This window comes from Gopherus flavomarginatus, chromosome 1 (assembly GCF_025201925.1).
Source record: "Gopherus flavomarginatus isolate rGopFla2 chromosome 1, rGopFla2.mat.asm, whole genome shotgun sequence".
NCBI lineage: Eukaryota > Metazoa > Chordata > Testudines > Testudinidae > Gopherus > Gopherus flavomarginatus.
This window is the reverse complement of record NC_066617.1, coordinates 308544949-308569474: the sequence shown is the minus strand read 5'-3', so window position 1 is coordinate 308569474 and position 24526 is coordinate 308544949. Positions and strand designations below refer to the sequence as shown.

The following is a 24526-nucleotide window of genomic DNA, read 5'->3' as shown; positions in this document are numbered from 1 at the left end:
CTTTATCCGCCTCTTTGATGATAATGTCAGGGTGGTTTCTGAGGCTGTGCATGGCACTGCGTTCTGCACGACTTAGGTTGTGAGGCAAGCGATGTTGTTGTTCCACGATTTCTGCCTGTGCGCGCCGGCGGAAGCATTCAATGTATAGGTCCAGACTGTCATTTCGACCCTCAGGAGGAGTCCATGTGGAGTTCTTCTTCTTGTGCTGTTGGTGGGAGGTCACCTGTGTATCAGTGCACTGTTCAGTGTTGTCCTGGAAGTATTCTTTGAGTCGGAGACGGCGAAAGTAGGCTTCCAGATCGCCACAGAACTGTATCATGTTGGTGGGGGTGGCAGGGCAGAAAGAGAGTCGCCGAGATAGGACAGACTTTTCTTCTGGGCTGAGTGTGTAGTTGGATAGATTGACGATATTGCTGGGTGGGTTAGAGGTACCACGGTTGTTGCCCCATGTGGCAGGACACATCACACGATCCATTGTCTACAGCCAAGCACTGAGGTACAACCGCATCTGCTCTAACCCCTCAGACAGAGACCAACACCTACAAAATCTCCACCAAGCATTCTCAAAACTACAGTACCCACACGAGGAAATAAGGAAACAGATCAGCAGAGCCAGACGTGTACCCAGAAGCCTCCTACTGCAAGACAAACCCAAGAAAGAAACCAACAGGACTCCACTGGCCATCACATACAGCCCCCAGCTAAAACCCCTCCAATGCATCATCAAGGATCTACAACCCATCCTGGACAATGATCCCACACTTTCACAGGCCTTGGGTGGCAGGCCAGTCCTTGCCCACAGACAACCTGCCAACCTGAAACATATTCTTACCAGTAACCGCACACCGCACCATAATAACTCTAGCTCAGGAACCAATCCATGCAACAAACCTCGATGCCAACTCTGCCCACATATCTACACCAGCGACACCATCACAGGACCTAACCAGATCAGCCACACCATCACTGGTTCATTTACCTGCACATCCACCAATGTAATATACGCCATCATATGCCAGCAATGCCCCTCTGCTATGTACATCGGCCAAACTGGACAGTCTCTATGGAAAAGGATAAATGGACACAAATCAGACATTAGGAATGGCAATATACAAAAACCTGTAGGAGAGCACTTCAACCTCCCTGGCCACACTATTGCAGACCTTAAGGTGGCCATCCTGCAGCAAAAAAACTTCAGGACCAGACTTCAAAGAGAAACTGCTGAGCTTCAGTTCATCTGCAAATTTGACACCATCAGCTCAGGATTCAACAAAGACTGTGAATGGCTTGCCAACTACAGAACCAGTTTTCTCCTCTCTTGGTTTTCACACCTCAACTGCTAGAACAGGGCCTCATCCTCCCTGATTGAACTGACCTCGTTATCTCTAGCTTGCTTGCTAGCATATATATACCTGCCCCTGGAAATTTCCACCACATGCATCTGAAGAAGTGGGTATTCACCCACGAAAGCTCATGCTCCAAAACGTCTATTAGTCTATAAGGTGCCACAGGATTCTTTGCTGCTTTTAATATTCCCAGTTGCTCAAGTCCATAGTCGTGTTTTCATCTTTTATTCAGCCCTCCTTTTTGATCCATGTGTCCAGGCCACTGTAACAGTTTGGTGACCTGAAATACACATCTCTGTTGTTCTATAAAGCACTTTGAATATTCCAAATATTCAAACAAAAACATCTGCTAATTAAATATAAAGAACATAGTAAGGGCAAGTTGCTAAACTATGACTAATTCTCAACCTCTCACTCACTCTTTCTTTCTCTCCCTTTTTTTTTGTTTTGTTTTCATTTTTTAACAAAAAATAAACTAATATTGAATATTTTGCTGTGGTTAAGAGCAATAAGACAGATTGCTAATCAAAATAAGAGCAATAGGGGTGCCAAATTATTAGGAAAAGCTGATGTATTAATTAAATTACCACAGAGTGTAAGGATAGGTCTGCACTTGAAAAGTGGGTCAATACAGCTTATGCTGACAAAAAAGGGCTTTATAATTTTATGTTAATTTTAAAATTGTAAACACGACCTAGTACACAATTCTGTCTCAAACTATAATTTTCCAATAGTAATATGTCAAAAATGGCTGTCTTTCAAAATAATCACCACTTTCTGAACTTTGCTCAATGGAAAAATAAAGTCCCAGCCGAATGTCACTAAATACAGCAAAATAATCTCCATAAAGCTTCCCTTTGTAGGATTTTTGTTTATTTTTCAATAGAGAAAGGGTCCATGAAGGCCAAAGTGCAGCGAATTTCCCATGTTTTTAGTTTCTTTTTAAAGAATAAATATTTTCATTACATCTTGTGAGGCCTACATTCATTTCTTTTTTTAAATAAACTAAGCAATTTTGGTGTACCTAGTGACTTTGGTATGTTTAAAATGCTAGTCAAGCAGTTATATTAAAAAATACTGTTTATTTTATCCCTAAAGGCACCCACTTAAAAAAAAAATTATACAGCCCATTGAAATAAGGACAAAACACTATGGTGTGCTTTTGAAAGTCTGTTAGACTCATAGACTTTAAGGTCAGAATGGACCATTGTGATCATCTAGTCCAGGGGTTGGCAACCTATGACACGCGTGCCACCTTTGGCACGCGAGCCAATTTTGCCTGGCACGCGGCTGCCAGCTGGGGTCCCAGCCGCCAGCCCCGCTCAGCGCGCGCGGCCGGCTGAGTGAAGTGGGTCCGACGGCTGGGACCCCAGACTAAGAGCAGGTGCGCCCCCCCGGAAGTGTGAGGTACCGGGGCACGGGGCCCTGAGCCTGCTGTGGAAGGGGCAGTGGCAGCAGCTCACACTCCCAGGAGCTGCAGAGCCCGAGCGCTGCGAGGGAGGAACCGGGGGGGTGCATGAAACTTGCTGCCTGCATGCATCCACTGCAGGAGCCCCCCCCCAGAGGGGGCACTGCGCCGCAGCCCAGGCAGGAACACCCCTCGGCTGCGCCCTCAACGAGCTCGGGTTCTGCAGTTCCCGGGAGCGTGAGCCGTCACCGCTGCCCCTGCCGCAGCTCCCCCCCCCGGCAGCTCCCTCCCCCCCGCTGCCTCAGCACTCCACGTGGAGGCAAAACTGTACGTGGAGCCAGGGTCTGATCGGCATGGGCATGGTAAGGGGAGTCTTGGGGGGCAGTCAGGGAGCAGGGGGAGGGTTGGATGGGTCGGCGGTTCTGGGGGTCCTTTCAGGGGGTGGGAAGTGGTTGAATGGGGCGTGGGAGTCCCCGGGGGTCTGTTTGGGGGCGGGGGTGTTCATAAGGGTTGGGGCAGTCAGGGGACAGGTAGGGGGTAGGGCCCTAGGGGGCAGTTAGGGTGGGGGGGGTCTCAGGAGGGGGCAGTCAGGGGACAAGGAGCAGGGAGGCTTAGGTAGGGAGTGGGGTTCTGGGAGGCAGTTAGGGGCAGGGGTTCCAGGAGGGAGTAGTTAGGGGACAAGGAGCAGGGGGGTTGGGGGTTCTGTAGGAAGTGGGAGGGAGTGGATGGGGGCTAGGGCAGGGCTCTCCCCTCTTCTTTGATTGTTGAAATATGGTAACCCTAGGCGAGGGAGGAACCAGGGGCGCATGGGGGCTGGCGCCCACATACATCCACTGCAGCCTACAGGCGCCCCTGGGCATGTGCCAGGCCGCAGCCAGGGCGAGGGGGTACAGCTGCTCCCTGCTAGTGGTGCCACTATCACCTTTGCAGGGCTGCTGCCCCCCTGCAGCACGCCGGCTCCTCCATGGCTGGGGCTTGCTGCTGCTGCAAGCGGGACTCTCTGGCTCTCTGGTGCCTCCGGAAGGTGGCTCCTCCCTGCCGAGCTGCTGCAGTGGCCCAAGCCCGGCAAAGCCAGTGAGCATACTCGGGGTGGGGGCCACCTGGGTGGGGTTGGGTGTGCTCACAGAGGGCTGTGCACCCTCCAGGGGCATTCAGGGAGTGGGAGGGGGGAACCTGGTCTGGGGAGCAGCCCCTGGGTACAGCTGGCCCCTGGGGTCTATAAAGGCTCGTTGGGGATTTGCCCCTCAATAAACCGATGTGCAAGGTGGAAGTTTCACCTAGGTGACAAAATATCCTTGTACTAGCCCTGCCCCAGGGGATACGTGCACCCCAGGTTAAGAACCACTGCACTAAACTGATAAGATCTGCATTTTAATTTAATTTTAAATGAAGCTTTTTAAACATTTTTAAAAACTTGTTTACTTTACATACAACAATAGTTTAGACTTATAGAGAGAGACCTTCTAAAAAATGTTAAAATGTATTACCAGCACACGAAACCTTAAATTAGAGTGAATAAATGAAGACTCAGCACACTACTTCTGAAAGGTTGCCAACCCCTGATCTAGTCTGACCTCCTGCACAACGCAGACCACAGAATCTCACCCACCCACTCGTATAACAAACCCCTAACCTATGTCTGAGTTATTGAAGTCCTCAAATCGTGGTTTAAAGACCTCTAGGTGCAGAGAATCCTCCAGCAAGTGACCTGTGCCCCACGCTGCAGAAGAAGGCAAAATGAGTATGCAAATATTAAATTAATTATATTTATCAGATTAGATCTTTATTTACCTTTATTTCACATTGATGAGATGTTTCACAGAAGGTGTATTGTACCTTTATGAATTAATACAAATAATGTAAGGATGAATAAAAATATTCTTTGAATGGTTGCCAGTACACTGTTTTTATAACATGTTTTCAGATCATAGGAATGTGTAGAATTCCTCTCAGTGTTGTGTTGAGCCTGTAGCACACAGTGAGTTCAGGGATTAAATTATTCTGCAGCTCTGAAGGAAACCCTGCTAAGGCCAGAGAACCTGTTTCTTAATAGACTGTAAAATTGTGTACTCTCAGAATGCATCAATTTTACAGTAAAATAAATGTAAAATATGTATATGGGCGGGAGGAGTTCATTCATAGAAGATTGATCAATGTTACCGTTAGTTCTGTGTCAAGTAACAGTAAATAGCATTAATTTATACAGAATTATTACTATAAAGAAAATGTATACATTAGGAATTGAGTCACTAGATGACTCAGAGGAGCAGTAATGGAGAGTCATTCTCTTACCTAAATGTCTCCAATTTGATGCTGTCATTACCAGCAGACAGCTGTTTGGTATTTTGTATGTCCATTGAGCTGTGGACAAAGTTCAGCCCCCAGTGGACAGGTGTGCATATCACAAAACCACCATTACAAACATCACCATTGTTGGCAGTCTTGGCAGAGAGGCCAAGGATTAAATGAGCGTGTAACTTGAACTAATCTTTTATTTAAGAACAGGGTTCAAGCATGTTGGTAGAGAGATGCAGGAAATTTGCTAATTGTGAGTGAAGAGAGGAGGTCAGCCTTCAGGTCTTTGAAGCTGGCATCTTGAAACAGGTCACTGAGTTGTAGTTTTAACATATTACCTGGTTGAGGTGACCCCCTCAGCTTCACCTCAGCCAACCAACACTTGTTAAAACTATTTCTTACCCTATCTGTGTTCGGATTTTAAAAGTGTTAGTTATCACATTTTAAATAAACACCTTTTTTCCTAGTGTGTACAAGTCCCAAGACTGCTCCGTGGTTTGGTTGGTTTGCAGTATTCTAAGAGCCTGTGCAGCTTTGACCTTTCTCCTCACAGCTATTTTTTTTACATGCTTTGTATTTATTGGCCTATAAAATAATACATCTCTTGCATTCACTCTTGGCCTATGGCTTCTAAGTAGGACACAATGTATTATCATGCTGTCAGGATGGTCATAGAATTCATGCTGGGTATTATAATATGAGATATTTTCAACTTACTTTCTTTTTATTTTCACAGATAACCATTGAGAGAGACAGTGGTTTGGAAGTGAGCTCCCCTAAGCATGGAAAGACAGATCCAGACAACATGCCTCATGTTGGCGGAAACACCTGGGCTGGTGGAACAGGTTGGCATTCAATGTCTTCTCATGATTTGCGTGAGTCTTTGAAGGATGTCTCAGATAACTTTGGTGGCAGTTCTAAATTTCAAAAGTCTTTTATCGTTAAATTATTTTCCTGCTGACAGTTTTTAATCCATACTGAATGCATTTTGTGGAAGGCAAAAAGTTCTTAAGAATAAACATAGATACCCAGGATCAGGCAAGTAGATGTTAGAAATCGTTATTTCTTACATTTGGTTAAGGTTTGATTCTATCCATACAAAGAGTTCAGTGTCTCCTAATTCTGAATTCTGAATGATATGACAACAGTCACACTATACACAGTAGTGAGAACTATAGGCATACAATCAACAAATTCTGGAGTTACACTGTTAGTTTACAGTAACCAAAGTTTATAGTTTTAAGGGCTAATAGCTTTGAGGACTTAAAGTAAGAGTTAAGTGGAGTGTAAGCTCTCTGCACAGGAGTGAATTTCACCTTTGAAGAATAAAGAGCCTTATTTTGATCGCAAAACAGTATAAAACTGGAGTCAGAATTTTGCTTTACCATGGTATTGCTTCACTTTTGAAAGTACACGGTTATTTGCAGATGCAAATAAAGTATTTTCTATGGGACTCATGGAAACTTTTTACACATTTTTACACGCATTAGGGTGATAGTGGAGGTTTTAAAAGAGGAAGATTTATGTGATTGTTGTGACACATTCTTGATTTTCATATCATCTATTCTAGGTGGGAGAGACACTGCAGGGCTGGGCGGCAAAGGTGGGCCCTATAGACTGGATGCTGGCCACAAAGTTTACCAGATATCTCAGGCTGAGAAAGATGCTGTTCCTGAGGAGGTGAAGAGAGCTGCAAGGGAGATGGGTGAAAAGGCCTTTAAACAGAGGTTAGTATTCAAATTTTATTTCATTCTCCATTTTGCCCCCCACAACCTCCCCACCTTGCCAAGAAGAATAGCTGTATGGAAGCATTATAACAAAAGATGGCTGAAATTGTTTAGATGAAATTACAATAATCACAGAAGAGCTCTGTATGCTCAAAAGCTTCTCTCTCTCACCAATAGAAGTTGGTCCAATAACAGATATCACTTCACCCACCTTGACTCTCTAACATCCTGGGATCTGCATGGCTACAACAACACTGCAAACAGCAATCACAGCTGTTTAACAGTACACCTCCATACTGTTTAATAGTTTAAAACAGGAAGTGAAGAAAACTATATCTCATTGAAACCACACTGTTAACATGATAGGGTGATTTGTGTGGGCAGTTTGTAATTACCTGAGTGAGAATTTGCCCAGGTCATTGATGTAAATTCTCCTACTCTTAGGAAAATGTCATAATCATATACAAATTCTCATTTAAATTATGAAGAATTCAGATTATATACAGATGGTAAAAATACACCACTGTAAACCTTCAGTATCCAGCAAACATTCCCTTTAAACTGCTTTGAAAATGATCCTTTAAAAGCAAAATGGCTTATTTTTAAAGGATCTAGGGCCAAGTCTTTGGCACATATAAATTGTCATAACTCAGAAAACATTCTTAAGAGAACCAGAGTTCTTGCCAGAATTAGCATGATGTGTAGTATCTGCCAGGTTCTAAGACCGTGCATAGAAATTCAGCACTTTTCTGCTGACTCACCACTGGTGTCAAACTGGGATACATTGCATAAAGATGCAGAGTTCTTCTGCTGACTCATATTGGCAGCCAGACCAAGTGGGTTCTATTATTTCCTGCCCAGGCTATAAGACAGTTTGAGAGTGTTGCTGAGACAGAGGGAACTACTAGATGGAGAGTAAAATTTTAGAAACAACCCAGTTCTGGAGAAGCTCCATCAGGAACTGACATTTGCTGTTATTTAAGCAGGGTGGGAATGCCAATTGCTTACGCAGATATATTTTTAAAATGTATTATTGTTTTTCTTGGGGGTATTAAATGTAGAATGTGCACTGCACTGTTGATTCACTAGATTTTTGTTTAATTAACAATTTAGCTCTTTAACACTCAGCTCAAAACTTTATTTTCAGCAGTATTTTATTACCAAATTGTCCGTAGGGTTCTGTGATCATCAAAGGGTTTGACAATTAATTCAAAGCAGTTAACATAAAGAAAATATAAACACTATGTGAGAGCTGCACAGAAAATGATCATGGAAAACAAAAGAATTGGAGAGAGTCCAACCGAGGGCAACAAAAGTGAATAGGGGTTAAAGCCCTTCCTTGGGACAACACATCAGCAATAATATTTGCATTCCCCTTAATGTGAATTATTTCCATAATCATAATTATGGAGGGTTAGACTCCATAACAACCTAGCATTAGAATCTTTCATGTGATTGAGCCAGGCATGCAATCCATATACAGTAAAGTGCCACCCATACAGCTCTTCTTCCATACATACTCTTACGAGCCCACATAGTTGCAAGACATTACTTTTCAATAGTTCCATACTTCTTTTCCCTGGGGAGCAGTTTTGTACTCAGCTGTGCAACTGGATGTCTCTCTTCCTAAGCATTAGTCTGCATCAACACAGTGTCTGCAGTATCTGTGAAGACCATAAAGGGTTTGTCAAAGTTTGGGTTTACCAGCACTGGATCTTTGCTTAGGGTTTCCTTCAGTTCACAGAAAGCTGTTTGACATTGTTTCATCCAGACTACTTTGTCTGGCTTACCCTTTTATAATTCAATGATAGAAGCAGCTAGGGAGTTAAAGTGGGGTACAAATCTCCTGTAAAACCCCACCATCCCAATAAAGGAGTGGGCCTGTTTTGTTGTTGTTGTTGTTGTTTTTTGAGAGCGGGTCAGCAGCAAGATTCACTGTTTATATGTAATTATCTGAAAGGATACTTAAATACACTGCAGCCTGTTTAGCAGTTCTGAGGGGGAGGCTTGGATTTAAAATTATCATTCCTGAAATTTCCTGCCTGAATACTACTGGCTATGGAAAACATGTCAAATCACTGACATTATCAGTTGAATAAAAGTTGCCTCTGTTTATTCTGCTACTCTCCACACCAACTTCAACTTCTAGAATCCCAAGAGTTCCTCACACCTTACAAGAGATTTTTTCAGAAAGCTGGTACAAGCTGTCATATTATTTCCAGATTTCATCATAACTAAAATAACACATGGTGCATTTTTATGTGTAATGTGATCATACTGTTCAGCCATGCCTCTAAGCACAATGTGTTTTTTGAGCTCTCAAAGATCAGACAACTTATGCAAAACTTCAGCTCTTTTGTTGAACTGTTTTTAATTCTAAACTAAGCACTGTGATTTTCTTATTAATCTTGCAGTATAATCCCCCTCTGTAGGGAGAGGATAAATGGTACAGCACAACTGTAACTGTAGACATCAAACTAATAGACTGCAGTCTGCTGATTGTATCATTTTTCATTTAGCATCCACCTTGACATTTGAGACAAACCTTTGTAAATATTTGGAGGGACTGTGAATGTTAACTGTAGTGTAATCAAGCTACTTCTGGCAGGCAGACTTTCTTAGTGGATGGTCACTGTTGTGATAATTGGGCCTATAAATTTACTCTCATTGTGAGCTCAACTGTAAAAAGTATGTGAAAGTTCACAAGATATCACAATAACCTATACTAACTAATGCTGATGGGAAAAAATACAAAAAGGAGATAGAAAAGTTGAATTAGTCTAAACGAAGGGCCTACTCGTATTGTTAAAGGACTGTTAAATTCATTGTTGGTAAAAACAGAATATATGGAACTGGAAATTAATGAACCAGAATTGGTGTGTCTGATATTATGCTTAACTGGTGGACAAAATAATGAGGGGATGGGCTGTTCCACCCACTATTCCCTTTGTGAGTTCTTAAAGAAAGACTTTGGGTGGGTAGAATAGAGAAGAACCAGATGGAGACTACTGGAGCGAGCTTCTCTATCATGACCGCCTCCCCCACCATGTCCTGAAACCCTGGACCAGCTTTGTCCTAATTCTGAGGTGTCCTGAGCAAACTGAGGCAGAGGGTGTTCAGATGACATCACCACCCCTACCAGCTCCAGCTGAATCCCAAACCCACCTGAGGTGAAACAAGATCTACCAGACTTTAGCAGCAGCCACAGAAACAGACAGCTCCAGCTCATGTCAACTAACTTCTTCTCTTTTCCTCAAAAGGACAGATTTACCATCTTCGGTACCATCTTAGAGACCGTCAAACGGGCTTTTTTTCCTTCTAAAACTCTCCGGCTAAAGGAAGATAGAACAAGGATTTAACACTATTTAATGTTGGACAGTTATGTTCACACCTTGGCCCATTTATTCCATCCCAGTGTGGGACTCTCTCAGATGATGACACTTCGGCCAACAAACAATTATTTTCAAAGTTAGTTTCAAACAAAACTTTGTTTTAAAATTTATGTTTAATTTAAGATTTGATTCCAGCTGAATCCCAGCTGTGTCCCAAACACCACCTGAGATGAAATGGTATTTGACTTTAAAACAGCAGTAACAACCACAGCTCTAGCTCATCTCAACTAACTTCTCTTTTCCTCAGAAGGATAGTTTTTACCTTCCAAGAGACTCTCAAACAGTGGGAATTTTCCTTCTAAAAACTCTGTCCAGCTGAAGGGAAAGGGAGCAAGAATTGTTGTTAAAATGAAAGCCTTACTTAATACTTTACATTTCAAAGGTTAAAAGGATTTTTAATGGTATGTTTGCCATTATACTGGGCAGGCTGAGGTCTCTGTATACCAAACTTCAGACCTTTAACACTGTTTAATGTTGGATGGATTATGTTAACACTTTTGGCCCATTTATTGCATTTAAATTAATACAACAGCACATAGACTACTATAAAAACCTGATCTTTAGTTTAATATTTAGGAGGTACATTTTTTCTGTGGTGTTAAGGTATTAAACTCAGATTCCAGAAGTCACCAAGGTAAATGCTAGTGCGCAGTGTTGTTTGCAGTAGCCGTGTTGGTCCCAGGATATGAGAGAGACAAGATAATTCTGCTACACACTAAAAAGCCTGGACTCAGCAGAGACTAGTTTTATGGCTTATCACATCACACATGCCCTCGTCTCCAATAACTGCCTATTTCATTTTAAGTGGTCTCTTTCAGCATATATGAGCCCCTTATGCTTTACAATCTGTCCCAACTTGTATTTAGCTTAGACACTCTGGTTACCTTCCCCACACCTGAACAAGAGCTCTGTGAAGCTTAAAAGCTTATCCTTTCCAACAGCAGAAGTTGGTCCAATAGAAGATTTTACCTCACCTGTTTTGTCTCGTTGCACAATGTTGAGAATTTGCCTCTTCCCAGCTATTATCTTCTGTAATGACTGTCTCACAAAGGGTATAATTCAGTGTAGAAAAACATTAAGGTCATAGTAAAGAAAACAAAGTTGTAATCTTTATGTTTCAACATTATTCATTAAGGGACTGATCCAGCTCCCACTGAAGGCAATGGGAGTCTTTCTATTGCTTTCACTGCGAGTTGGATTCAGCCCTAATTCATCTGTAGAATTCATGTTACCATATAATATGCTTGAGGCAAGTATCTTGTAATAGCAAATTAAGTTTTACCTTGCCTAGTCTACCAATATTGTTAAAGCAGTGCAGCCTCCTGGAGTGAATGCAGTTGTACTGGTGTACTTCTACTGGAAATAAGTTATACAGATATAAATACCTTTGTACCAGTATAACTGCATCCACAGTAGGGCATTGCACTGCTTTCACTGTATTTTCTTAGGGTACGTCTACACTACAGCATTATTCCAATTTTACATAAACTGGGTTTGTAAAACAGATTGTATAAAGTCGAGTGTATGCGGCCACACTAAGCACATTAATTCGGCTGTGTGCGTCCATGTACCGAGGGTAGCATCGATTTCCGGAGCGTTGCACTGTGGGTAAGTATCCCGTAGCTATCCCATAGTTCCCGCGGTCTCCCCCGCCCATTGGAATTCTGGGTTGAGATCCCAATGCATGATGGTGCAAAAACTGTGTCATAGGTGATTCTGGGTAAATGTCGTCACTCATTCCTTCCTCCGTGAAAGCAACGGCAGACAATCATTTCACGCCCTTTTTCCCTGGATTGCCCTGGCAGATGCCATAGCATGGCAACCATGGAGCCCGTTTTGCCTTTTATCACTGTCACCGTATGTGTACTGGATGCCGCTGACAGAGGCGGTACTGCAGTGCTACACAGCAGCCTTCATTTGCCATTGCAAGGTAGCAGAGATGGTTACCACTTGTTCTGTACCGTCTGCTGTACCATTGTAAAATGGCGATGAGATGACGGTTGTCAGTCGTTCTGTACCGTCTGCTGCTGTCATGGATGCTCCTGGCTGGCCTTAGCTGAGGTCGGCCGGGGGTGCAAAGACAAAAATGGAAATGACTCCCCAAGTCAATCCCTCCTTTATGGTTTATCTAAAAATAGAGTCAGTCCTGCCTAGAATATGGGGCAAGTGTACTAGAGAACCAGTGTATCAGAGAACCAGAGAGCACAGCTGCTCTGTGTCAGATCCTGCAGAAATGATGAGCTGCATGCCATTCACGGGGGGTGCCCCTACAGCAACCCCACCCGTTGATTCCCTCCTCCCCCAACCTTTCTGGGCTGCCGTAGCAGTGTCCCCCATTTGTGTGATGAAGTAATAAAGAATGCAGGAATAAGAAACACTGACTTTTTAGTGAGATAAAATGAGGGGCAGGCAGCCTCCAGCTGCTATGATAGTCCAGGCAGGACATTAAATGGTGGGGGGGAGAGGAGCCCAGCATCCCGCTGCTGTGATAGTCCAGGCAGTACAGAATCTTTTCTTTAGACATGAAAGGTGGGGGGGCTGATGGAACTCAGCCCCCAGTTGCTATGATGAGGACGGTTACCAGCTGTTCTGTACCATCTACCGGGAATGACAGGGAGTCATTCCTATTTTTACCCAGGCACCCCTGGCCAACCTCACCTGAGGCCAGCCAGGAGCACTCACAGGCTGATGATGACGATGGATAGCAGTCATATTGTACCGTCTGCTACTAGGGAGAGGAGGGGAGAGGATGCTGCTATTCATTGCCGCAGCACCGCGTCTACCAGCAGCATGCAGTAGACATAGGGTGACATATAAAAAAGTCAAGAAACGATTTTTTTCCCTTTTCTTTCACGGGCGGGGGGGGGAAGGGGAGGTAAATTGACAACATATACCCTGAAACACCCCGGACAATGTGTTTGACCCTACAGGCATTGGGAGCTCAGCCAAGAATGCAAATGCTTTTCGGAGACTGCGGGGACTGTGGGATAGCTGGAGTCCTCAGTACCCCCTCCCTCCCTCCCTCCATGAGCGTCCATTTGATTCTTTGGCTTTCCGTTATGCTTGTCACACAGCACTGTGCTGTGGCCTCTGTCTATCATAGCCTGGAGATTTTTTCAAATGCTTTCTCATTTTGTCTTCTGTAACGGAGCTGTGATAGAACAGATTTGTCTCCCCATACAGCTATCAGATCCAGTATCTCACGTACGGTCCATGCTGGAGCTCTTTTTGGATTTGGGACTGCATCGCCACCCGTGCTAATCACAGCTCCACGCTGGGCAAACAGGAAATGAAATTCAAAAGTTCGCGGGGCTTTTCCTGCTTACCTGGCCAGTGGATCTGAGTTCGGATTGCTGTCCAGAGCAGTCACAATGGTGCACTGTGAGATACCACCCGGAGGCCAATACCGTCGATTTGCGGCCACACTAACCCTGATCCGATATGGTAATACTGATTTCAGCGCTACTCCTCTCGTCGGGGAGGAGTACAGAAACTGGTTTAAAGAGCCCTTTATATCGATTTAAAGGGCCTCATTGTGTGGACGGGTACAGCGTTAAATCGGTTTAATGCTGCTGAAATCGGTTTAAATGCGTAGTGTAGACCAGGCGTTAGAAACAGATAAAGCAGTAGAACATCTGTGTGCAGACCAGCCCTACAGGGAATGGTATAAAATATATATACCAGTATCAGCAGCTCAGAAATAATTCTCTATTTAGACCTCCAAACAACACTGAGCTCTGTGTTCTGTCTTCTTTGATCAGGAGAATTCTTTTAAACATTTGTTCAAAACTTTCCATTTGTTCTGAGATTTCTTTGTTTTGTAGAGGGGGTTTAAAAGGTACTAACTAGTTATAGGTCTATGGGGACAGACTTGCAGAGCACTACTTGACCTTATCTTTCTGGTAAATGTTGGTTACCCAGAATATTTACAATGCATTGCAAATGAGGTAAAAAATACACACCCTAACAACTCCCTTTATGTACATATAGCAACACCTGAGCCAGCAAACTCTTGTGTAATTTTATCACAGTTGTTAAAATATATGACTTGCAGCCTAATCGCTAAAACAAAAGGATCTGAGACTGCTAAAGGATTAATACCCTTAATACTTTTTAAATGTGATGCGGCTTTGTGGACATCAGTTATTAACTGTCTCTTCAGAAGTCAATAAAAGCAGCTGCTACTCTTCAAAGTCTGTCCATTCTTGTTTGAACTTAGCCATTATCAACAAATAAGTTTACCCCTGCCTGTAGAAATGGATTAGATGCATTTTTGCATGATTCCATTCTTAATTTTTTAGCCTCTTTCTTGCTTCAGATTAAAGGAGATCCAGATGAGTGAATATGATGCATCTACTTACGAAAGGTTCTCTGGAGCTGTCCGAAGACAAGTTCAGTCTCTCCGAATCATCTTAGACAATCTGCAGGTAACACTTGATTTATTGGTAAAGGGAACTGTCAACTCACTAGATTAGGGCCAAAATATTGCCAACTGTTCTTTAACATTATATCACTATTTGATTAATAATATCTTTGGGAGTCGAGAGCAAATTCAGATCCTACATACAATTAGGGCAAACACAGGAATATGCATCCGACGAAGTGGGTATTCACCCACGAAAGCTCATGCTCCAATACGTCTGTTAGTCTGTAAGGTGCCACAGGATTCTTTGCTGCTTTTACAGGAATATGTGACCATTTCAAAAGCAGCATTAAAGTGGACCTGTATTCTGGCCAACCCAACAATCAGTATTCCCACACGGCTCACCATACGGATAACTTGTTTAGGAGCACAATTAAACCAAGTGCGAAAAGAAACATTAGGGGATGAGGAGGTTGTGTGTGACAGTGCATGGATCCCATTCCGTGTCCGTGATTCTATCTTGGAGCCCCCCTGTGGCTCAGAAGTGTGAACAAGGTAGATTTTCATAGGGGGCCCATGGCTCCTGCCTGGTCATAGCTTTTCAGGCATCCAACTGTGTGTAGCAGAAAACTTCAATTTATAAAGCTTAAATTTGACTCAGTTTAAAAAGAACCTCTCATTGGCACATTTAAAAATCAAAATAGCTGCTCTCTTTATGTAGGATATAACCAACAAAAACGTTTGTCCTTTATTGCCTTTGTTTGCTGTATCATCAGTTAATTAACCATAGAACTGTGCTAGCTTCCAGCAATGCTGGTACACAAACACTGTAAACAAAAACAAATATATTAACTTCAAGATAAAAGTGAAGAAAGTGGGGAAAAGGAAAGAAATTTTACATTTTTAATGGGAGTGGTTGGGGCTATCAGTAGAGATGAGAAAACATAGAACTAGTAAAATTATCAGACAGACATTCCTTATTTCAGGAATATAAATTCAGTGGTGCAATTAAAAGTGGTGTCACTTTTAGGTCAAATTTTACTGTGTAATTATGGTTTTGAAAAATAAGCTCCTTAAAAATCCTCGATCACTTTCTAACTTTGGAAAGTAACTGCAATAAGTAGACATACAAATTCATAACTTTTCAAATTACATTTGAAATAAAGGGAAATTTAAACTTACTATGATTGCATAATGTGTGGACATTATTTATATTATTCAGACCCTAATATTTGTTTACTTGTCTCTTGCTTTGTCATGAATCCTTTAAAGACATCATTCTATTGACATAAAAACAACTGAAAATCATTATGGAAAAATTGTTTTTTTTTCCTTAAGAATTTTCAGGCACAGTTTTCTCTTTCTGTTTTAACAGCATCACATGCATTTGCAAAATACATTAAAAACACTTCTGGGTGCTTTTGTTTTGTTTTTACTGTATAGATAGAATGGGAACTGTATGCAGTTCTATGTGGAAGGGATAGTCATTTGAATATTCTAAATAATTTAGCAGTATTTTGGAGAAGAAACTAGTTCAAATTTAGCAGGAAAAGAACAATGTCAACTCGGTTTTCCCTTAAGATATTTACAACTCAAATGCTTTTAATTAATGCATAATCAGAATAGCAAATATACTTCAAGAAGAAGCTATCATCACTTGAAACACATCTGTGAAAATGACATCTGTTAGTCTTAAAGGTGCCACAGGACTCTCTGTTGCTTTTTTACAGATCCAGACTAACATAGCTATCCCTCTGATACTGGGATAGTTCAATGATTTGAGCATTGGCCTGCTAAACCCAGGGTTGTGAGTTCAGTCTTTCAAAGGGCCAGCTGGGGATTGGTCCTGCTTTGAGCAGGGAGTTGGACTAGATGACCTCCTGAGGTCCCTTCCAACCCTAATAATCTATGATACCATCCCTTCCATAAATTTATCAAGCTTAGTCTTGAAGCCAGATACGTCTTTTGCCTCCAGTGCTCCCCTTGGAAGTCTATTCCAGAGCTTCACTCCTCTGATGGTTAGAAACCTTCATCTAATTTCAAGTCTAAACTTCCTGATGGCCAGTTTATATCCATTTGTTTTTGTGTCCACACTGGTACTGAGCTTAAATAATTCCTTTCCCTCCCTGGTATTTATCCCTCAGATATATTTATAGAGAACAATTGTATCTTCCCTCAGCCGTCTTTTGGTTAGGCTAAACAAGCCAAGCTCTTTGAGTCTCCTTTCATAAGACAGGTTTTCCTTTCCTTGGATCATCCTATAGCCCTTCTCTGTACCTGTTGCAATTTGAATTAATCTTTCTTAAACATGGGAGACCAGAACTGCACATGGTATTCCAGATGAGGTCTCACCAGTGCCTGGTATAACGGTACTAACACCTCCTCATCTCTACTGGAAATACCTCGCCTGATGCATCCCAAGACCGCATTAGCTTTTTTCACAGCCATAATCACAATGGCGGCTCATAGTCGTCCTGTGATCAACCAGTATTCCAAGGTCCTTCTCCTCCTCTGTTACTTCCAACTGATGCATTCTCAGCTTATAACAAAAATTCTTGTTATTAATCCCTAAATGAATGACCTTGTACTTTTCACTATTAAATTTCATCCTATTACTATTACTCCAGTTTACAAGGTCATCCAGATCTTCCTGTATGATATCCCCGTCCTTCTGTGTATTGGCAATACCTCCCAGCTTTGTGTCATCCGCATTAGATAGGGTTCTCCTTCAGTGTAGGTATTTTTATGTACTACTGTTGAGTTTTGCCTCTGTTTTAGTCATCCAATACATTTTCTCACAGTACCTGAATGGAAAACACTTCTGTTGTGCCTGTCCCTCTAGCTCTATGGATTTCCACATAGATTCATTTGTGTGCCATTTTCCAATATATTTGCAATTAAAATGCAAAGATTACATGGTCCGTATTTCAAATTCTGTATGTGAAAAGGCTTAGAAGTGACAAAAATTGTGGGGAAAAATGTATTCTTTGTCAGCAATAATTAGTCTCTCAGCAAGAGATACCCAGCATTTATGAAAATGTGTTCGGATTTCACCAACTTGTGCCAGAGCTGTCAGATAATTACAAAGAAAACCCATATCTGTGTCATGTTCTGTATCTCTTAAACAGTGTGAAATGTGCCAGCAGCACTGAATGAATTAAGGATGCTTTTCTCTTGTAGGCCAAGGGTAAGGAAAGACAATGGCTGAGACACCAAGCTATTGGAGAGCTAGATGATGCCAAAATAATTGATGGACTAACAGGAGAAAAAGCCATTTATAAACGACGGGGAGAGCTTGAGCCAGAAGTGAGTATTCCATAAATAATGGGTGCAGCTAGCAAGTTTTCTAGTTCCTTGAGCTTCATTATGCTAGCCTAGTAAAGATGGTTAACAAATTCAAATAAAATTAAATGACTGTCACATGTCTTTCCTCACTAACACACTTAATCATACTATAAGAAAACTTCCAACACTCAGGTTTTTGGATTTGCAAATTAACAATTCTGATATAAAATTAATGAGAAAATGAGTGAATAATTAAAACCTAAATAAAAACTTTTAAAAATCTACTATTTTATGACTACTCATAATTTTAGACCTTCGTCAGAAAAAATTTTTGTTAGAATTATATGAGTCATTGAAAAAGAAACCAGTTGACACACACCAACAAATCAGCTTTAAGGCTAGTTGTCTAGATCAGTGGTTCTCAAAGCCAGTCTGCCGCTTGTTCAAGGAAAGCCCCTGGCGGGCCGGGCTGGTTTGTTTACCTGCTGCATCCGCAGGTTTGGACAATCGCAGCTCTCACTGGCTGCGGTTCGCCACTCCAGGCCAGTGGGGGCTGCAGAAGTGGCGCGGACCGAGGGATGTGCTGACCGCCCTTCCCGCAGCCCCGAACCGCGATCAGCTGAACCTGCGTACGTGGCAGGAAACAAACTGGCCCGGCCCACCAGGGGCTTTCCCTGAACAAGCGGAAGACCAGCTTTGAAAACAAGATCACCATTGTATTGTATAGCCAGATTTAATATAGCAGATTTTTAATTTTAATATTTAATGTTTACACATGAACAATCATTTAGAATAGCTTTCTTCTCAGTATTTGATACAACTCTCTCTAATTTATTTTTCATATTACATGATCTCACTATTTGTTGTTTTGAACAGCTTATGCAGCCTAGCCATCCATCAGAGCTCAGTAAGGGAAAAGCTTTAGTATCCTAATTTACAGTACTCTTCAAAGTGCTGGTTTTGTATTTTTCAATACATTATAGAAAGAGCTTACCCAGTGAAAATGCTAAGGAGGCAATTTTACATTTTGAATTAAATATATATAAACATAGGCTTCAATAGGATTGGGGAGGGGGGAGTTGATATTGCAGTCATTTGCATTAATAATAAAAAGAAGAAACTCAACTAAAAATTCTCAAATGGTTGCTGAATGAAAGAGAAATATTTGGAAATCAGTTACAGATAATAATTTTAAATATTTGTTTTTTTGCCAAACCATCTTTTAATAGCCTTTCATTTGAATCCAGACTTGTCTCATTGCATGTGGGATAAAATACCTTTCCAGAACCTAGTATGCCAGAAGTTTTTAAAACAGACATTTAGGGGGGAGGGCAGAGGAAAGCTTTACAGTCAGAATGTACAAAATTGAGGAGTTAATCAGAAAAAGACTTCACACATTTTTAGGAAGATATTAACTTCAGCAGACAAACTTTACAATCTTATACAAGTCCCCTTTAGTACCATCATTCAAGGAGTCATTACCCTTATGACTCTTGGCAAAAAGTGGAAATTTGAGATTCCTTTTATTGTAATAAATTGTTGTTAATTAGAAATCTAGCAACAAAGGTATTTTCCTTATAAATGTGTGGAATTATCATGGTTTTTTTCCAGTCATTGAGTATATAAAACAGAGAAAAAGAGAGAGACTGGATTCAGGTATCTAAAATAAATTTTTCTCAACTATTAGTCAGAAAAATTCAAATAAGTTCACCTTTATTAAAATAATCTGAACTTGCTAGAGAGAGCTTTCCTGCTAGGACAGAGTTTTTGTTCTCTAGTGTTTTGAAAAAGTGTGTGATAACTCCTTTTACAGTGTTCTGTTCTTATCAAAACTGTAGCTTTCCCATTCACAAAGTTCTTTCTGGTACTTTTCTCTCGCAGCTTGGTAGCCCTCAGCAGAAGCCTAAGCGTTTGCGTCTGGTAGTGGATGTTTCTGGCAGCATGTACCGCTTTAACGGGGTAGATGGTCGACTGGAGCGTTCTATGGAGGCTGTCTGCATGGTCATGGAAGCTTTTGAGAATTACGAGCACAAGTTTAAGGTAACTATAGCTGGGCCAGGAGTTTAGTGGTAATGACTACTTGCACAGGCTGCATACAGGCAGTGGAAAAAAGTATTTCGTTACTCTGTCTAGCCAAAGAGTATTATTCATCCATATGAGGAAATATAGACTAATTAAATCTGTTGCTAGCAGCCTGAAAATAATACCAATCCATGGATAGGAAGCATTGAACACTATGAGTGCAGATTATGATTCAGTTTATGAAATATGTTTTTTTTAAATAGAAATATTTAAGCCTATAAAACATAGGCACCATGAGCTCAATGCACACACAAGCATGACTAGCCTTTGTGTGACCAGAGCTCAAACACCCATGCATACATACTGGAAGAAGAACCAGGTCCTTCCCCTCTCCTACACTCACCATTATTCCCCATCCTGCTCTGATGATCTGAACATAAGAAAAGTGTCTGTTTCTCACCCTGACCAGTATAAGACCCAAACCTCATTTCAGATAACCGATAAAGGCAATAAAAATTAGCTATATGCGTCCTCCCTTTTTCTTCTCTATGATATATAAATATGGTCTAAAGAGTATTCTTAACCTTAGAAATAAGGATGCCAGGTCTGGAGTTTCCTGTTTTGCTGGAGGTCATTCTTGGAGAACCAAAGCATGAGAACTCAGCCCTTAGTTGAAAGGGTATAGGTGTCAGATATTTAATGAAGACCTTTCTTCCAGCTATTCAGGCATATGACTTAAAGTAGGTGTTAATCAAAACAAAATATGAAAAGTTTTAAACAGAATGAATAAAAATCCTGTCCTTATCTCAGCCAATCCATTTTTATTTACATATTGGCTTGGCGGAATTCAATCTTTTTAAAATTTTGACAGATTCGGTGTTTATTTTTATGCATTTTTTCTATTTTTATCTATTTAAATGTTCACAGTTCTGGGAAGTTATGGGTGTCAGAAAATAGGGGGATCAGACAATTATTTATGACAGACATTGAGATTTGAGAAAGTAAAGCTTTATAACTATTAAAACACAAATTTTCAGCATCACATGTCAAAATATAAAATGTAAATATCTTTAAATCAAACTCTAATAAGTTCTCAAACAGCATTTTTCTTATTTTGCCCATCCGTAAATTTCAGTTACGATCAAAGGAGATAATGTGCCCTGGGTTTGTGTGCTTATGGTGAAATTGACATTTACTGACATTTACCAATAAAAATCGACTGGAATATTTTGTCAGTTCTGGTGTCCACACTTCCAAAAGGATGTTGAAAATTAAGAAAGGGTTCAGAAAAGAGTTACAAGAATGAGTACAGGGTCTGGAGAATGTGCATGATAGTGAGAGATTTTAGAAGCTCAGTCATTTTATCCAAAAGAAGTTTAAGAGATCTATATACAGAAGAGATTTCTGATAGTAGATGGCTCATTAGCATCAGCTTGCAACCATTGGATCTTGTTACACCTTTTTCTAATAGATTAGGCAAATTCAGACTACAAATAAGGTGCACATTTTTACAAGTGAGAGCAATAAACCATTGAAACAACTTTCCAAAGCATATGGTGGATTCTCTGTCACCTGAAGTCTAGATTTAAAGGTTGGATGTCTTTCTGAAACAGAGGCTGTAGCTCAAACAGAAATAATGGTGACTTGATGCAGAAATTACTGGACAAGGTTTTATTGCCTCTATTATGCAAGAAGTCTGACTAGATGATTACAATGCTCTCTTTTGGCCTTAAAAATCTCAGATTCCTCTGTGTGGGTTACAGATCATCACATCGTATTCAGAAATAATTTCAGTTGGCTGGGCATGTCACCTAATGCATAGGCCGAACCCCACATTTGGCCATATGAGTAGATAAAAGTGTAGTTAATTGTAATATTTGTCACACTTTTAACAACCAACTTAAGGGTTCTAAAAACAGTCATACAAAAATGGAACACAATTATTAGTTGTGAAAATTGCCACTCTTGTAAAGAACTGAAAGGCTCGTTTTGTACTTAACATAATAGCGGTGGATAAGATATTGGAAATTTGTTGCACACCAGGGAGGCATCCTCCTCTTCTATTATGTCTGCTGCACTTGAGTTGGACCTTAGCTCAGTTCTTCCATGCATCAGATCTCTGTTCAGTACAGGAGAATGAAGGAGCTATCAGGGAGCTAGATATAGCTCCCTGACTCTGCATCAGCTGGACCCATCTTGAATTAGAGCATCCTAGGTGATATTCTTATCCGGGGGCAAGTGAGATATTATTCTTTCTCCATTTCTCTCTCTGCTACTTCATAAGGACTTGACACAATTGCAGAATACAGTCTGCAGAAGACCAGTATTATCACTAGTGCGGTTCTCTATAAAGTTGCCAATGAGGGGATATGGCCTCGCATTGCACTGACCAGCAGAGTTGACCCAAGTTGTCAATGGGGGAGCCCTGGACCCATGAAATTTTAGGGCAGTGGGTGCACCCAGCCACAGTTGTTCTCAGAGCTCCTGTTGAGCTAACTGTGCTTCCCCCATACATTACTATCCTTTTTTCTCCCTTCCATGAGACAAAGGCTTCCTTGTTATCAGACTAGTCTTTAGAGTATTTGGGAATTGTAGCCTGACTTACTGATTACATGATAAATGAAGTAGACACACAGTTTTTCCCTCTGCTACTTTACTTATCTAGGGGCAAGAGTCAAATGGCTCTCATTCTCTTCTCTTCTCTTCTCTCTGATTCCCACCACCTTTCCCCATGCCCTTCCCATAACTTGGTTTGACAGAATTTTTTGACCTTCGGAGATACTTGCTGATACCTCTTCTTGTTGTAGACTAATGCAATGGTTTTCAAACCTGTGGTCCTTGGGGGTTCACAGACTATGTCTAAGATTTCCAAAGGGGTCCGCACTGCCAACTGAAATTTTTTAGGAGTCTGCAAATGAAAAAAGGTTGAAAACGACTGGACTAATCCCTCAGAGAAGTAGCCATTTAAGAGAAGGTTTTAGGAGTTTCTGGTGCGAGGTGTGGTGGATCTGTGAAGCAGTATTATAAGAAAAACATTCAAAACTGATTACATATTGAAATTCTCTTCTCCTGTCATTAAAGTTCTATTTTTGACTGCTTAAAACCACTCCCCAGCCTATGCCCATTTTTTGTTCTGGTGCTTTAATTAGTTCTCTGCTGAAAAGGGGACTGAATCAGGGAACTTTTTTCCCCTTCCTCGCTGTACTTTCTCACTATATATTACCCTTTTGGTCACCATCCCATGAGACAAAGATTTCCTTGTTGTCATATTAGTCTTTAGGGCCTGAGATATTGATTATATGATAAATGAAGTAGACTCACATGTTTTTTTCCTCTGCTACTTTACTTACCATGGAGCAAGAACTAAAAATGTACAGTGTGGTTGCTCCAAGACGGACAATATGGTAGTGATCCATTTAAGGTTAGAAGAGTGACAGTGGACATTTCTTGTCTGTCTATACGCCTTTATGCCCATGGTGACTATTTGTTTCCAATTCTCATAGGCACAACCTTGTTCAGAGAGGGAGAGAAGGGAGACTCTTTCTACAATCAGGGAATCAGTTGGTCTAAATTAACTGCCGTCTTTTAAATTCCTCCTCCAAAATCACCTCTTCCATGCATCTCACAAGGACTTAGCCTCTAACTCAACATATTAAAGGAGTGAGAAAGAGGAGAATGAAGTTCTAACACTGAACCTTCTGCCAAGCCTCTCAATGCATTCTTTGCTGTCTATTTAGATTCTAAGTTTCTTGGGGAAGGTAACATGCATCATTCTGTGTCCAATTGTCCTGTAAGTGGCTTAGCTCCTTGTTGGCTTTTGATAAATGTTACTACCACTGTTAATTGTGTTGTATTCCAGGAGATCAAATATTTAAAGGCTACTCCTAAATCGTGCATGCAAAAGGTGCACCTGCATATCCATCTACCCTTTTCATACGTGCAAATGGCAGGATACACATTATAATAACAAAGTCATTTTGCAGATTTGAAATTATTATAGCATCTTTTCTAGTGTTGTCCATCTTATATGCTGAACCTATTTCAAAATGCAGTATCTCCTAAAATGGAAGTTAGTTCTGTGCTTTACATAGAGTACAAAGTCCTGTGGTTTTAGATCAAGAGCCATAACTTAGTTATTAGACTACGCAGCAAAGGTTTATGAGGGTTTCAGAAAACTTCAGAAATGGTTCCATGAACTACAAGCTATATAATTGTTGGAAAAATCCTTAAGTTTTTGATTTATAGTGATATTAAAAGGGAGCATTACACATTTTGTATACACAATTCAGGAGGCCACAGCTGAGAAGCTGACGTTAGAGGCAGTGCCATTGAAATGGAAGTGGAAGAGGAAAGAGGAGAAATGTTTTGTAATGCTTGGCAGCATAATTTCTTTTCTAAAGTCAAGCAGGTGGCAGGCTAAATAAAAATATTAAAGGGTATATTTAGTGTTGTCCAGAACAGGAAGGGATTTGGAAGCAGGTATCCCTTCCAGCAAAAGCCTGTCTGATTCATAATACATTTTCCATTCATCACATATTGCCTTTCATTTTTCCCTATTGCTTTGAAAAAAAGCATCATTTTGGTGCAGAGTGTGGTAGCAGCAGTGGAAGATGAAATTTTTCTCATTTCACGCACACTTTCTGGATTGCACAATAGCAACAACACAGTATATGCTGTATTTAACAGCA

General features: G+C 41.1%; 1 protein-coding gene across 5 annotated transcripts in view; it reads left to right on the top strand.

Annotated features, from left to right (window-relative positions):
- VWA8 (von Willebrand factor A domain containing 8) overlaps positions 1-24526 on the top strand; it is a 274959-nt gene that overhangs the window by 235505 nt on the left and 14928 nt on the right. For all 5 annotated transcript variants that reach the window (XM_050946839.1, XM_050946858.1, XM_050946824.1 and 2 more), the window contains 5 exons: positions 5786-5894; positions 6620-6776; positions 14487-14595; positions 17712-17837; positions 19698-19856. In XM_050946839.1, the coding sequence (XP_050802796.1) occupies positions 5786-5894; positions 6620-6776; positions 14487-14595; positions 17712-17837; positions 19698-19856 (660 nt within the window). The remainder of the gene's footprint in view (positions 1-5785; positions 5895-6619; positions 6777-14486; positions 14596-17711; positions 17838-19697; positions 19857-24526) is intronic.